The following is a 16974-nucleotide window of genomic DNA, read 5'->3' as shown; positions in this document are numbered from 1 at the left end:
TGGCGCTATTGTCAGCTAAAGTTTCTCCACCCTTGTCCCCCATAAACCCCCAAAGGACCGTACCCGCTTGTCGCCTCCGTGCAGCGGAAGGAGCCATTTTGTGAGCGCCTCCAAGTGAATTAATCGGTTGCATTCTCATGAATATCCGTTCAGCCCGTGAAATGGCCGTCTGTGCTGCGTGTGAGACGCACATCCTGGCATTTCGTTTTGTCCTGACTGGTGGGGGGGGCATGGCTACTTTGTGTTAAGGGGACGTACCTAGAATTTTATATTTTGTTGGAATAGAGGAAAGTGTTTCGTTATGAGACTAAAACTGCTCTACGGTAGTTTCCAATGGAAGCTGCCATCTTGGCGCAGCAGCTCTGTGCACAGACTAAGTTGCAGCCCCCTGCGCACAGATGCAAAACTGCGTCATCCATTAGGCAGCCCAGGTTCCCGCCCAAGGACTTGCGGGTAGTGAGGGGCTCCGATTGCTGTAACCCATCATGCCCAACGCTGCTCTACCTACGCTGTATCCTTTGTGCCAGCCCTGTTGGCAAGTTTGGTACCTGGATAGTCTCTGTGGAGGAGACCTGGGACTTATGCCCCCGGGGATCACCCCATAATTCTACAGATAGTCCCCACTCTGCCTGCTGTATACGACACTAAACACATGTAGATATATATATATCCGCTGGATTCCGTTGTAGAACTATTGGTGTCCTTAAATAACGCCTATAGCCAAGTTTGGCTCCGTCCCTTAAACCGCCCGAACCCCTGAGCGTTACGGTTGGGGGATTTTTGCAAACCATTGCTGGCGATGGTCCGTTCAATGGGTTCTACTAGGGACCAGCTAAATGTAAGGTGTGAGCGTGGGGGGCATAAGGAGATATTGCACTGAATCCCGCGTGCTCCAGCATCTCGCTATTTACATAGCAGCTCTCACTAAATCTCAGCGCAGGGGGAGGAGTTGGCTGCCCGCCATCGGTCGCGCCCTCCCCTCCCCAGATTTCTTAAAATATTCGCTCTACCTGCATAAATGCATTATTGTTTGTTAAACATTTGCAAAAGGGATATGTTTGAAGAAGGGGGGTGGGGGGGGGGGTCATCATTTTACAAGCTTCTCCGAGGAAAGAAATCTAAACACAATATTCTCATTTCCCAGAACCTGTGTCTTTCCGATTACACAAAACTCACTTTGCGGCAGATTTTCCGCCATTAATTTTCTTTTTTTTCCCTTTTTTTTTTCTTTCAATTTTTGCTCAACAATAAAAAATAAATCCAGTGCCCAACGAGAGAGGAAGCGGCACAATATATATACCCTGCCCGCTTCTGTGATGTGTGCAGATCCAGGAACATTCCACTCCTCCACCTCTGGCAGGGGTGGGGATATGAGTTCGGAGGTCCTTGCTGGTTCAGAGTTGGGCGATGGTCAGTGGTTGGCGGTTAACCCTGAAAAAAATGTCCTTTCTTGGTCCAGCAGCAGAAAAAGTTTGGAGTCCTTTATGAGGCGTGGAAAGAAAAGGGGGGGAGGGGGGGCTGGATCCAAGATCCCCTCAAAACCCCCAAATCGGGTGCACCCACTGGAATACAAATGAAAGAGAAATAGATCAGCTATTGGTCAACGTACAAACATGATACAAGGGGCTGTGTAATACCTTTCACCCCCTGCCCGCCCATTGGGGTCTGAATCCTGGGGGAGAGCTTGATCTAATTGCCACCAGGTCCTATATTTTGACTTGACCTTAGGGGTAAACAGGAAACGTGGACGCGTTACCCATAACAACCACCCTTGTCCTAAACAGGTGAGGAAGAGAAGTCAGGATGGCAGCGGTCTGCGGGTACTCAGTGGGCACTACCATCGTTCTGATTTATTGGTTGTATTACCCAGAGTTTATACAGAACCAGGTACGTTAGGAGATGGAGCCACAGGGCAGACGTCTAGAAGACGCTGAGGGCCAGGGGTGGACAGCTGGGTCCATGTACGGTGACCTCTACAGGACTCTTATCGCCATACTCTCCTCATACACTAATTCCTAGGCCCACTGTGTCCTAGTCCAGCTCACAGACCCATCCTGGCAATACTCCACAGAGACACAGCAACAAGTACATAAGTTCATGCCAGTCCCCTTCAGACGAACATTTCATTGCATCCTGATCTCAGACCACAGCCCGGAGGTCAAGCACTTCAGTAGAGAGCAGATATTTTATGGGTGCAGCGCAGGTATGCCGGGCAGTGGAGCTGGGGGAGCACAGGTATGCCGGGCAGTGGAGCTGGGGGAGCACAGGTATGCCGGGCAGTAGAGCTGGGGGAGCACAGGTATGCCGGGCAGTGGAGCTGGGGGAGCACAGGTATGCCGGGCAGTGGAGCTGGGGGAGCACAGGTATGCCGGGCAGTGGAGCTGGGGGAGCACAGGTATGCCGGGCAGTAGAGCTGGGGGAGCACAGGTATGCCCGGCGGTAGAGCTGGGAGAGCACAGGTATGCCGGGCGGTAGAGCTGGGGGAGCACAGGTATGCCGGGCGGTAGAGCTGGGGGAGCACAGGTAGGCCGGGCGGTAGAGCTGGGAGAGCACAGGTATGCCTGGCGGTGGAGCTGGGGGAGCACAGGTATGCCTGGCGGTGGAGCTGGGGGAGCACAGGTATGCCGGGCGGTGGAGCTGGGGGAGCACAGGTATGCCGGGCGGTGGAGCTGGGGGAGCACAGGTATGCCGAGCGGTGGAGCTGGGGGAGCACAGGTAGGCCGGGCGGTGGAGCTGGGGGAGCACAGGTAGGCCGGGCGGTGGAGCTGGGGGAGCACAGGTAGGCCGGGCGGTGGAGCTGGGGGAGCACAGGTATGCCGGGCGGTGGAGCACAGGTAGGCCGGGCGGTGGAGCTGGGGGAGCACAGGTAGGCCGGGCGGTAGAGCTGGGGGAGCACAGGTATGCCGGGCGGTGGAGCTGGGGGAGCACAGGTATGCCGGGCGGTAGAGCTGGGGGAGCACAGGTAGGCCGGGCGGTAGAGCTGGGAGAGCACAGGTATGCCGGGCGGTGGAGCTGGGGGAGCACAGGTATGCCGGGCGGTGGAGATGGGGGAGCACAGGTATGCCGGGCGGTGGAGCTGGGGGAGCACAGGTATGCCGGGCGGTGGAGCTGGGGGAGCACAGGTATGCCGGGCGGTAGAGCTGGGGGAGCACAGGTAGGCCGGGCGGTAGAGCTGGGAGAGCACAGGTAGGCCGGGCAGTGGAGCTGGGGGAGCACAGGTAGGCCGGGCAGTGGAGCTGGGGGAGCACAGGTATGCCGGGCAGTGTAGCTGGGGGAGCACAGGTATGCCGGGCGGTAGTGAGTTAATGTATACACATATAAAGCACAAGAGGATTACATGTCCCAATGTCTCATGCACCGGACGAGGATCAGGGGGAAGGAGATTTGTGGACACGTATATGAATGAGACAAGAAATGTTTCAATGGGGTGGGGGTGGGGGGTGCCTCCTATAACCGTTACTTTATGTCCCGTAGGAACTAGATTGCTGGTATAAGCCTATCACCCCTGTGTGTATTATAATGTACCATGTTCATTGCCCGGACAGACCCCCACCACCATCACCTCGTCCTTCCTCCACTTGGCCAACCAACCCTCTGATGGGGTCTTCATGATGTTGGCTATTTCGGAGATAAACGTTCATCTCTGTAGTAGAGGTTTTGCATTGTTGGGATACAGGTCTTGGGGTCAACGTAACGACCTATGAACCAATATACTTTCTATTCATTACTTTACTGGCACCTTCAATTTAAGGACCTCCAGGAAACCTTTTTATGTATAGTTCAAACTCCTCAACCGGAAGACCCTGGGGTCTCCTCACCCGGAACACCCTGCCACCCCCAAGACCCTCTACCCTTCGTCTGCTGGAAATAACGACCCCCCCGGAGCTGAACAGCCTGGATAAGTTTGAATGCCTACAGCGCTCCGTCTAACGTATGAATAAAGACGATTTACTCTCTACAACAATCGTCAGAGCTGACTAGTTCTGCTGAAGGTCTTGTTCCAGTATGTTATTGATAATGAATATAATTATTATTTAGCCACGTTTGGGGCTCAGTCCTCTTCTAAATTACCACACAGAAGCGGGAGAGGACAACGGCCAACTAGAATGACAGGTTACGCTGAAATCTCTTAGACTGCGGACGCTAAAAAGGGGGCAACAGAGGGAGAGCGATGATAGACAATTGATGATGGAAAACGGATTAAGAGGGAGTGAGTGCACAGTTCACATCTAGCATTGCCAAGTGGATGCATCAGCACAGTGGGGGTCCACGGGGGGGCTGCACATACACAGTTACAGATGAATGGAGGAGACGGGAGGGGGAAAACAGAAGGGAGAGTGTCAAAAAACAAAGTTAAAAGTGATCAGTTTTGTTACATCTGTTATGGTGGAGGACAGGTGACCCCATTTATCAAATGCAGCCCCAAGACGGACAACACCCAATTAATGCAACTCTGCAAGAGCCACCGGCCAGATTACGCGTCCTGGATAATGTCAGAAATGCAAGGTCAACATTATTGCCCTTAATGAGTATTATTTCTTTTACAGAAACCCAACCGTACGCTGTAATCTTCGCCAGCGGAAGAAAATTGCCCTGAAACTTAATTAGGATCTATAATTAGCTTCAATAATTCAGGGATAGCTGACAGTTATTAAATAATGATAAAATCACCCAGATTCTGACGTGATCCACGACATATGTGTACAATGGAGACCAGTCTTGATGTTGACCATATGTTTGAAATTAAACAGCAATAAAGCTTAGAAATTATGTTTAGAATATATAAATGTGTAATTGATGACTGTCATCCTCTTTAGTCGTTATAACCAGGTGTCAGTGATGCTTTTACTATCTATAAAGAGGTTTAGCTCTTGACAGACAAACATATTCGAGGACAAACATTTTTCTAATTAACTAATTTTTATTTTATTTTCATTTTACGCATTTAAAAATTATGTTAATGATAGTTCTCCTGAAATGCAGCAGGTGTAAGTTATTTTGTTTTTAGGTATGTTTTAAAAATGACATAAAACACCCCAAAATGACACCCCTAAGTGGAGGTTCCCTATATCCATGGTGCAAAGTTTTGTTGGTCTGTTAAGGATGCATTTTGAAAATGGTGTCACCCGCCTGTTTTACAGTGCCCTTCACAGCCTACAGAGACAGTCAGTTTTGCACGGCACATAAATTCCATAGATTCACAGCACACCATGCATCCTAAACACCACGAGACCCTCCCTTGGAGCTGCTCCTCAGGGGCGGGGCTTGGAGGGGGAAGAGGAGGAGGAAGGGGTAAGGCAGTTAGGGAGGAGTCTCAAATACAACACGGTCATTCCAGTGGATGCAACTTACAAGGGATGGTGCTACGAGTCCCGGGGCAGCCAATGGACGCTAGGTATACATCAAAGCGACAGAGTCGTCTCAAGATTTGATTGGACCCTGGCACGAGGTGGGCGGGTTTCAAGCGGCAGAAAAAGAGAAGCTTTTTTTTTGGTCATGTGGTTAATATATCTTTTTTTTTTTTATTATACCTTATTCTTTTTTATATACCTAGACATTTACCTTTTATTTTATTTTTTTATTTTTTTCTATTTAATATACTTCTAAATTAATATTCTCATATAAACAAAGAATAATCATTATGATACTATAAGTCATTAGTGATAATTATCTCCTAGACGGAACTATTCACTTCTATCTAGCCTAAGGTTTGAAATAGCCGAATAATTAAACTTTATGCTGTATATTGTTACGTGTGTCTGCTATTAATTAATATTATTTCGATTTACTGCTCTTGTGTTTATATCTGAACAGGGGTAACAGGTCTGGAAAACGTATTATATTTGGTTAATATAAGATATGGCCAACTTAAATCACCCCGTGTGATCCGCAGCAGAAATAAGTGTTAAATTCGGGGCTGAGCACATTACTGGGTCCCAGTTTTAATCCTGTAATAAATTGAGCCTTAGTTGCCCCCAGGCTTAGTGCTAACACTTGTCCAAGCTGCAGGTCACCGGGGATAAAAGAACCCAACGCGTTTAACTATCTCAATTATAAAACGCAGGTTGGTCCCTAGTGTTGACACCATAGGTCCCATGGTCCACCGAACCACAGATCACGTGTTCTAAGCTCACAGGCTCTCGATGACATCACTTAATCACATGGTCACGGTTTCCATATTTTGCCAGGGAATAGGGCTCACCTCCTGTTAATAAATAAGCCCCATAGTCCTCACGAGGTCACTGTGAAATGTTCTAGACCCTAGTGAGATCACTGAGTGAAGGTCTAGGTTCATAATTCAGAAACAGATTGGTCTGCAATGTTCTAGGCTAGTAGGAATTGGAGATGTTGCTAAGTCCCTGATGGGATCAGCATGCTACGTTCTAGTTTCATGGTTCCTACGTTCTAGATTCATGGTTCCTAGTGATCTTCACTGGCAGAGTTCTAGGCTTCCACTCCTAAAGATATTATTGGATCACGAGATAAGTTCTAGCAACAAAGTCATGGTACCTAGTAAGATCAAAAGATCACTGGGAAAGGTTTTAGGTTAGGAGTTCCTGGTGGGAACATCATCCTACCTCGTAGGGTTGTGGTACGTAGTAGATCAATAGATGACTGGGAAAGGTTCTAGATTAGGAGTCTCTGGTGGGAACATCATGCTACCTCATAGGGTTGTGGTACCTAGTAGATCAATAGATAACTGGGAAAGGATCTAGGTTAGGAGTCTCTGGTGGGATTATCATGCTACCTCGTAGGGTTGTGGTACGTAGTAGATCAATAGATGACTGGGAAAGGATCTAGGTTAGGAGTCTCTGGTGGGATCGTCATGCTACCTCATAGGTTTGTGGTACCTAGTAGATCAATAGATGGTTGGGAAAGGTTCTAGGTTAGGAGTCTCTGGTGGGATTATCATGCTACCTCGTAGGGTTGTGGTACGTAGTAGATCAATAGATGGTTGGGAAAGGTTCTAGGTTAGGAGAATCTGGTGGGATCATCATGCTACCTCATAGGGTTGTGGTACCTAGTAGATCAATAGATGACTGGGAAAGGTTCTAGATTAGGAGTCTCTGGTGGGAACATCATGCTACCTCATAGGGTTGTGGTACCTAGTAGATCAATAGATAACTGGGAAAGGATCTAGGTTAGGAGTCTCTGGTGGGATTATCATGCTACCTCGTAGGGTTGTGGTACGTAGTAGATCAATAGATGACTGGGAAAGGATCTAGGTTAGGAGTCTCTGGTGGGATCGTCATGCTACCTCATAGGTTTGTGGTACCTAGTAGATCAATAGATGGTTGGGAAAGGTTCTAGGTTAGGAGTCTCTGGTGGGATTATCATGCTACCTCGTAGGGTTGTGGTACGTAGTAGATCAATAGATGGTTGGGAAAGGTTCTAGGTTAGGAGAATCTGGTGGGATCATCATGCTACCTCATAGGTTTGTGGTACCTAGTAGATCAATAGATGGTTGGGAAAGGTTCTAGGTTAGGAGTTCCTGGTGGGATTATCATGCTACCTCGTAGGGTTGTGGTACGTAGTAGATCAATAGATGACTGGGAAAGGTTCTAGATTAGGAGTATCTGGTGGGAACATCATGCTACCTCGTAGGGTTGTGGTACGTAGTAGATCAATAGATGACTGGGAAAGGATCTAGGTTAGGAGTCTCTGGTGGGATCGTCATGCTACCTCATAGGTTTGTGGTACCTAGTAGATCAATAGATGGTTGGGAAAGGTTCTAGGTTAGGAGTCTCTGGTGGGATTATCATGCTACCTCGTAGGGTTGTGGTACATAGTAGATCAATAGATGACTGGGAAAGGTTCTAGATTAGGAGTCTCTGGTGGGAACATCATGCTACCTCATAGGGTTGTGGTACCTAGTAGATCAATAGATGACTGGGAAAGGTTCTAGATTAGGAGTCTCTGGTGGGATTATCATGCTACCTCGTAGGGTTGTGGTACGTAGTAGATCAATAGATGACTGGGAAAGGTTCTAGATTAGGAGTATCTGGTGGGAACATCATGCTACCTCGTAGGGTTGTGGTACCTAGTAGATCAATAGATAACTGGGAAAGGATCTAGGTTAGGAGTCTCTGGTGGGATTATCATGCTACCTCATAGGTTTGTGGTACCTAGTAGATCAATAGATGGTTGGGAAAGGTTCTAGGTTAGGAGTCCCTGGTGGGATCATCATGCTACCTCGTAGGGTTGTGGTACATAGTAGATCAATAGATCACTGGGAAAGGTTCTAGGTTAGGAGTATCTGGTGGGAACATCATCCTACCTCATAGGGTTGTGGTACCTAGTAGATCAATAGATGGTTGGGAAAGGTTCTAGGTTAGGAGTCCCTGGTGGGATCATCATGCTACCTTGTAGGGTTGTGGTACATAGTAGATCAATAGATCACTGGGAAAGGTTCTAGGTTAGGAGTATCTGGTGGGAACATGCTACTTCGTTGGGTTGTGGTACCTAGTATATCAAAAGATGACTGGGAAAGGTTCTAGGCTTCCTACTGAGATCGGTGTCTACTCTTTGTGTTTGTTCACTGCATAAAACTTTTAGATAACTGGATACAAAATAATGATACCGAAAGTAGGATAACTAGTCATGAGAACATGAGGAAATGGACAGTCCAGACAGATAGGACACACACACACAACGTGACATTGAGGAACGCTTACCAGGCACTTTACATTAAGCACCTCAGATCTGAGGACACTCCGACTAGGGGCAGATGTCTAGGTGTCTACTGGTGTTATGGATGGGAGCTTCGTCTTGTTTTGGGTAAGGAGACTGTACACTATATTATAATACTCTCTTCCCCCAAATCTTCTCAGGATTGTGACAATATTTCCCAGATAATGTCTTCTTTTCATTTTCAGAGTATAACAATACAAACAAGACATATCCTGAACCCTCAATCTACTAGGGGGCCTGTGTATGACTACTGTGCTTAAGACAGGGACTAGGCTGGCTCGCCATCTTTGGTACCCACCTGAACCCCTCAGTACGGCCGGTTGGCATCTTTTGGTCGCTTTAGTTGTACTTTCAGCCTCTTCATGCCAATCTGGAAACCGTTCATAGCCTGAATAGCAGCCTGAGCACTGCCGGGATTGTCAAAACTTACAAAGCCTGTAGGTCAATCGTGAGAAAACAGGACAGAGTCAAGAAGAAGCCTAATCTTAGATCATTCTGCTTATAGCTAGTTAGTCGTGTAAGCAGGACTATCTGACATCTTCTCGACCACAGTGACACCTGTCAATCTGTTCACTTTTGCCTCCCATGCTAACCAAGTCATCCACACCAAGGTCCTTTTTCCCCCAGGATAGGTCAGACTTCACTCACCAAAACACTTGCTCTGATTGGTGGCTCTGTCTACGAACACTTTGGCGGAGATTACGTTTCCAAACGGAAGGAACATCTGCAGGATCTCGGAATCTGTGAATTCCTGGGGCAAGTGGTAGATAAATATGTTGCAGCCCTCCGGACCTGGGGAAAATGGGCACATTGACGTCACGTGAGGAACACCTCATATTTGGGGGGGTTCTTTTTTTGAGGGAGGAAGGGGGGCATCACTCACCCTCTCTCTGTTGCTGCTGTTGTGGAGGCTGCTGTGGTAACAAAGGTGGAGGCTGAGTAAACGCCGGGCTCACAAGACCATACGCGGCCGGGTACGCAGCTGTAAGATGGGCCGGAGTATTAGAAAGCGGCCCCAAAACATCTAAACTTTGTTAACAATTTACCCATCCAAAATCCGTTGCCTACACCTAATACTGATAATCCCCAGGCCCTCCGATGTCCCGCCATCCTTAGCCCCACGTACCTGTGTAATGCTGCATGCCAGCGTAGGCTTGTTGTAGGGGGTCCAGCTGGGTAACCGGGCTCTGTGCTGAGGGAGGAAGCAGTAACACGTTTAGATTGTCTGTACCCTGGACACGTGTTGCAGATAGCCACACGTACTGAAATACTATACATACCAGTATTACCTGGGTAGGGGTGTAAGCCGTTGGTGTAGATGGCCTCCGAGCTAGGCTGTACACTGCTCTGTGTGGGCACTGCGCTGTACCCATTAACTCCTAGTGTGGCAGGGATGGCGGATACTGGAGTGGCAGCGAGTGTGGGGGGAGTACTGGTACCTGCACAAAGCATATGTAACACCGTGAGCCCAAATAACCTTCTGTCACTAGTCTAATAATATGTAATAATGTGACAAAATACCGTTACATAATACTCTCCTACCAGGAAACTGCTCTTTACACTCTGAAATCCCTACTCTCTCCTGATCTCTGTCCACTCTGAGATCCCTACTCTATCCTGATCTCTGTATACTCTAAAATCCCTACTCTCTCCTGATCTCTTTACAGTCAGAAATCCCTACTAACTCCTAAACTCTGTACATTCAGAAATCCCTATTCTCTCTTGATCCCTGTACACTCTGAGATCCCTACTCTCTCCTGATCACTGTACACTCTGAAATCCCTACTTTCCCATTGATCTCTGTACACTCTGAAATCCCTACTCTCTCCTGATCCCTGTACACTCTGAGATCCCTACTCTCTCCTGATCTCTGTACATTCTGAGATCCCTAATCTCTTCTGATCCCTGTACACTCTGAGATCCCTACTCTCTCTTGATCTCTACACTCTGATATCCCTACATTCTCCTGATTCCTGTACGCTCTGTGATCCCTACTCTCTCTTGATCTCTGTACACTCTGAGATCCCTACTCTCTCCTGACTCCTGTATACTCTGAAATCCATACTCTTTCCTAATCTCTGTACACTCTGAGATCCCTACACTCTCCTGATCCCTGTACACTCTGAGATCCCTACTCTCTCCTGATCTCTGTACACTCTGCGATCCCTACTCTCTCATGATCTCTCTACATTCTGAGATCCCTACTCTCTCCTGATTCCTGTACGCTCTGAAATCCCTACTCTCTCTTGATCTCTGTACACTCTGAGATCCCTACTCTCTCCTGATTCCTGTATGCTCTGAGATCCCTACTCTCTTGATCTCTGTACACTCTGCGATCCCTACTCTCTCATGATCTCTCTACATTCTGAGATCCCTACTCTCTCCTGATTCCTGTATGCTCTGAGATCCCTACTCTCTTGATCTCTGTACACTCTGAGATCCCTACTCTCTCCTGATTCCTATATACTCTGAAATCCCTAGTCTCTCCTTATCTCTGTACACTCTGAGATCCCTACTCTCTCATGATTCCGATACACTCGGAGATTCCTACTCTCGCCTAATCTCTGTACACTCTAGATCCCTACTCTCTCCTGATCTCTGTACTCTTACAATCCTTCTGTCTCCTGATCCCTGTACACTCTGAGATCCCTACTCTCTCCTGATCTCTGTACACTCTGACATCCCTACTCTCCCCTGATCCATGTACACTCTGAGATCCCTACTCTCTCCTGATCCCTATACACTCTGAGATCCCTACTCTCTCCTGATCCCTGTAAACTATGAAATCCCTACTGTCTCCTAACTCCTGTATACTCTGAAATCCTTACTCTTTCCTAATCTCTGTACACTCTGAGACCCCTACTCTCTCCTAAACCATGTACACTCTGAGATCCCTACTCTCTCCTGATCTCTGTACATTCTGAGATCCCTACTCTCTCCGGATCCCATCCCTGTACACTCTGAGATCCTTACTCTCTTTTGATCTCTCTACACTCTGAGATCCCTACACTCTCCTGATTCCTGAACGCTCTGAGATCCCTACTCTCTCTTGATCTCTGTACACTCTGAGATCCCTACTCTCTCCTGACTCCTGTATACTCTGAAATCCCTAGTCTCTCCTGATCTCTGTACATTCTGAGATCGCGACTCTCTCTTAAACTCTGTGATCCCTACTCTCCTGATTCCTGTACGCTCTGAGATCTCTACTCTCTCTTGATCTCTGTACACTCTGAGATCCCTACTCTCTCTTGATCTCTGTACACTCTGAGATCCCTGCTCTCCTGATTCCTGTACGCTCTGAGATCCCAACTCTCTCTTGATCTCTGTACACTCTGAGATCCCTACTCTCTCCTGATCCCTGTACACTCTGAGATCCCTACTCTCTCCGGATCTCTGTACATTCTGAGATCCCTACACTCTCCTGACCCCTGTACGCTCTGAGATCCCTACTCTTTTTGATCTCTGTACACTCTGAGATAACTACACTCTCCTGAATCCTGTACGCTCTGAGATCCCTACTCTCTCTTGATCACTGTACACTCTGAGATCCCTACTCTGTCCTGATTCCTATATGCTCTGAGATCCCTTCTCTCTCTTGATCTCTGTACATTCTGAGATCCCTACTCACTCATGATTCCGATACACTCAGAGATCCCTACTCTTGCCTAATCTCTGCACACTCTAGATCCCTACTCTCTCCTGATCTCTGTACACTCTGACATCTCTTCTGTCTCCTGATCCCTGTACACTCTGAGATCCCTACTCTCTCCTGATCTCTGTACACTCTGACATCCCTACTCTCCCCTGATCCATGTACACTCTTAGATCCCTACTCTCTCCTGATCCCTGTAAACTATGAAATCCCTACTGTCTCCTGACTCCTGTATACTCTGAAATCCCTACTCTTTCCTAATCTCTGTAAACTTTAAGATTCCTACTCTCTCCTAAACCCTGTACACTCTGAGATCCCTACTCTCTCTTGATGTCTCTACACTCTGAGATCCCTACACTCTCCTGATTCCTGTACACTCTGAGATCCCTACTCTCTCTTGATCTCTGTACACTCTGAGATCCCTACTCTCTCCTTACTCCTGTATACTCTGAAATCCCTAGTCTCTCCTTATCTCTGTACACTCTGAGATCCCTACTCTCTCTTGATCTCTGTATACTCTGAGATCCCTACTCTCTCCTGATCCCTGTATGCTCTGAGATCCCTACTCTCTCTTGATCTCTGTACACTCTGAGATCCCTACTCTCTCCTGATTCCTATATAGTCTGAAATCCCTAGTCTCTCCTTATCTATATACACTCTGAGATCCCTACTCTCTCATGATTCCGATACATTCAGAGATCCCTACACTCGCCTAATATCTGTACACTCTAGATCCCTACTCTCTCCTGATCTCTGTACACTCTCACATCCCTTCTGTCTCCTGATCTCTCTACACTCTGAGATCTCTGCTCTCTCCTAATCCCTGTACACTCTGAGATCCCTACTGTCTCCTGATCCCTGTACACTCTAAAATCCCTACTCTCTCCTGATCTCTGTACACTCTGATATCCCTTCTGTCTCCTGATCTCTCTATACTCTGAGATCTCTGCTCTCTCCTGATCCCTGTACACTCTGAGATCCCTACTGTCTCCTGATCCCTGTACACTCTAAAATCCCTACTCTCTCCTGATCTCTGTACACTCTGAGATCCCTACTCTCTCCTGATCTCTGTATACTCTGAGATCCCTACTCTCTCCTAAACCCTGTACACTCTGAAATCCCTACTGTCTCCTGACTCCTGTATACTCTGAGATCCCTACTCTCTCCTGATCTCTGTACATTCTGAGATTTTTAATCTCTCCTGATCCCTGTACACTCTAAGATCCCTACTCTCTCTTGATCTCTCTACACTCTGAGATCCCTACACTCTCCTGATTCCTGTACGCTCTGAGATCCCTACTCTCTCTTGATCTCTGTACACTCTGAGATCCTTACTCTCTCCTGACTCCTGTATACTCTGAAATCCCTAGTCTCTCCTTATCTCTGTACACTCTGAGATACCTACTCTCTCTTGATCTCTGTACACTCTGAGATCCCTACGCTCTCCTGATTCCTGTACGCTCTGAGATCCCTACTCTCTCTTGATCTCTGTACACTCTGAGATCCCTACTCTCTCCTGATTCCTATATACTCTGAAATCCCTAGTCTCTCCTTATCTATATACACTCTGAGATCCCTACTCTCTCATGATTCCGATACACTCGGAGATCCCTACACTCGTCTAATCTCTGAACAATTTAGATCCCTACTCTCTCCTGATCTCTGTACACTCTGACATCCCTTCTGTCTCCTGATCCCTGTACACTCTGAGATCCCTACTCTCTCCTGATCTCTGTACACTGTGACATCCCTACTCTCTCGTGATCTCTGTACACTGTGACATCCCTACTCTATTCTGATCTCTCTACACTCTGAGATCCCTACTGTCTCCTGATCCCTGTACACTCTGAGATCCCTACTCTCTCCTGATCCCTGTGCACTCCGAGATCTCTACTCTCTCCTGATCCCTGCACACTATGAAATCCCTACTGTCTCCTGATCCCTGTACACTCTGAGATCAATACTCTCTCCTGATCCCTGTACACTCTAAAATCCCTACTCTCTACTGATCTCTGTACACTCTGAGATCCCTACTCTCTCCTGATCTCTGTACACTCTGAGATCCCTACTCTCTCCTAAACCCTGTACACTCTGAAATCCCTACTGTCTCCTGACTCCTGTATACTCTGAGATCCCTACTCTCTCCTGATCTCTGTACATTCTGAGATTTTTAATCTCTCCTGATCCCTGTACACTCTGAGATCCCTACTCTCTCTTGATCTCTCTACACTCTGAGATCCCTACACTCTCCTGATTCCTGTACGCTCTGAGATCCCTACTCTCTCTTGATCTCTGTACACTCTGAGATCCCTACTCTCTCCTGACTCCTATATACCCTGAAATCCCTAGTCTCTCCTTATCTATATACACTCTGAGATCCCTACTCTCTCATGATTCTGAAACACTCGGAGATCCCTACACTCGCCTAATCTCTGTACACTGTGACATCCCTACTCTCTTCTGATCTCTCTACACTCTGAGATCTCTGCTCTCTCCTGATCCCTGTACACTCTGAGATCCCTACTCTCTCCTGATCCCTATACACTCTGAGATCCCTACTCTCTCCTGATCCCTGTGCACACCGAGATCCCTACTCTCTCCTGATCCCTGCACACTATGAAATCCCTACTGTCTCCTGATCCCTGTACACTCTGAGATCAATACTCTCTCCTGATCCCTGTACACTCTAAAATCCCTACTCTCTCCTGATCTCTGTACACTCTGAGATCCCTACTCTCTCCTGATCTCTGTATACTCTGAGATCCCTACTCTCTCCTAAACCCTGTACACTCTGAAATCCCTACTATCTCCTGACTCCTGTATACTCTGAGATCCGTAATCTCTCCTGATCTCTGTACATTATGAGATCCCTAATCTCTCCTGATCCCTGTACACTCTGAGATCCTTTCTCTCTCTTGATGTCTCTACACTCTGAGATCCCTACACTCTCCTGATCCCTGTACGCTCTGAGATCCCTACTCTCTCTTGATATCTGTACACTCTGAGATCCCTACTCTCTCCTGACTCCTGTATACTCTGAAATCCCTAGTCTCTCCTTATCTCTGTACACTCTGAGATCCCTACTCTCTCTTGATCTCTGTACACTCTGAGATCCCTACTCTCTCCTGATTCCTGTACGCTCTGAGATCCCTACTCTCTCTTGATCTCTGTACACTCTGAGATCCCTACTCTCTCCTGATTCCTATATACTCTGAAATCCCTAGTCTCTCCTTATCTATATACACTCTGAGATCCCTACTCTCTCATGATTCCGATACGCTCTGAGATCCCTACTCTTTTTGATCTCTGTACACTCTGAGATCCCTACACTCTCCTGATTCCTGTACGCTCTGAGATCCCTACTCTCTCTTGATCACTGTACACTCTGAGATCCCTACTCTGTCCTGATTCCTATATGCTCTGAGATCCCTTCTCTCTCTTGATCTCTGTACATTCTGAGATCCCTACTCACTCATGATTCCGATACACTCAGAGATCCCTACTCTTGCCTAATCTCTGCACACTCTAGATCCCTACTCTCTCCTGATATCTGTACACTCTGACATCCCTTCTGTCTCCTGATCCCTGTACACTCTGAGATCCCTACTCTCTCCTGATCCCTATACACTCTGAGATCCCTACTCTCTCCTGATCCCTGTGCACACCGAGATCCCTACTCTCTCCTGATCCCTGCACACTATGAAATCCCTACTGTCTCCTGATCCCTGTACACTCTGAGATCAATACTCTCTCCTGATCCCTGTACACTCTAAAATCCCTACTCTCTCCTGATCTCTGTACACTCTGAGATCCCTACTCTCTCCTGATCTCTGTATACTCTGAGATCCCTACTCTCTCCTAAACCCTGTACACTCTGAAATCCCTACTGTCTCCTGACTCCTGTATACTCTGAGATCCGTAATCTCTCCTGATCTCTGTACATTATGAGATCCCTAATCTCTCCTGATCCCTGTACACTCTGAGATCCTTTCTCTCTCTTGATGTCTCTACACTCTGAGATCCCTACACTCTCCTGATCCCTGTACGCTCTGAGATCCCTACTCTCTCTTGATATCTGTACACTCTGAGATCCCTACTCTCTCCTGACTCCTGTATACTCTGAAATCCCTAGTCTCTCCTTATCTCTGTACACTCTGAGATCCCTACTCTCTCTTGATCTCTGTACACTCTAAATCCCTACTCTCTCCTGATTCCTGTACGCTCTGAGATCCCTACTCTCTCTTGATCTCTGTACACTCTGAGATCCCTACTCTCTCCTGATTCCTATATATTCTGAAATCCCTAGTCTCTCCTTATCTATATACACTCTGAGATCCCTACTCTCTCATGATTCCGATACGCTCTGAGATCCCTACTCTTTTTGATCTCTGTACACTCTGAGATCCCTACACTCTCCTGATTCCTGTACGCTCTGAGATCCCTACTCTCTCTTGATCACTGTACACTCTGAGATCCCTACTCTGTCCTGATTCCTATATGCTCTGAGATCCCTTCTCTCTCTTGATCTCTGTACATTCTGAGATCCCTACTCACTCATGATTCCGATACACTCAGAGATCCCTACTCTTGCCTAATCTCTGCACACTCTAGATCCCTACTCTCTCCTGATA

The 16974-nt window shown here is 47.4% G+C and overlaps 1 protein-coding gene across 2 annotated transcripts in view; it reads right to left on the bottom strand.

Annotated features, from left to right (window-relative positions):
* Positions 1 to 1068: 1068 nt before the first annotated feature.
* Positions 1069 to 16974, bottom strand: part of CELF3 (CUGBP Elav-like family member 3) — a 30411-nt gene continuing 14505 nt past the window's right edge. The window contains exons 6-11 of one of the 2 annotated variants that reach the window (XM_075194011.1): positions 9972 to 10130; positions 9818 to 9883; positions 9575 to 9673; positions 9340 to 9483; positions 8990 to 9126; positions 1069 to 1562 (exon numbers count right to left, since the gene is read on the bottom strand). In XM_075194011.1, coding sequence (XP_075050112.1) covers positions 8999 to 9126; positions 9340 to 9483; positions 9575 to 9673; positions 9818 to 9883; positions 9972 to 10130 — 596 coding nt within the window. In that variant the 3' untranslated portion in view covers positions 1069 to 1562; positions 8990 to 8998. The remainder of the gene's footprint in view (positions 1563 to 8989; positions 9127 to 9339; positions 9484 to 9574; positions 9674 to 9817; positions 9884 to 9971; positions 10131 to 16974) is intronic. The other variant, XM_075194012.1, reaches the window with a different exon arrangement.

Source organism: Mixophyes fleayi, unplaced genomic scaffold (genome assembly GCF_038048845.1).
Source record: "Mixophyes fleayi isolate aMixFle1 unplaced genomic scaffold, aMixFle1.hap1 Scaffold_147, whole genome shotgun sequence".
NCBI classification, from domain to species: Eukaryota; Metazoa; Chordata; class Amphibia; order Anura; family Limnodynastidae; genus Mixophyes; species Mixophyes fleayi.
The sequence above is the reverse complement of the archived record's forward strand: the minus strand, read 5'-3'. Positions and strand labels throughout refer to the sequence as shown.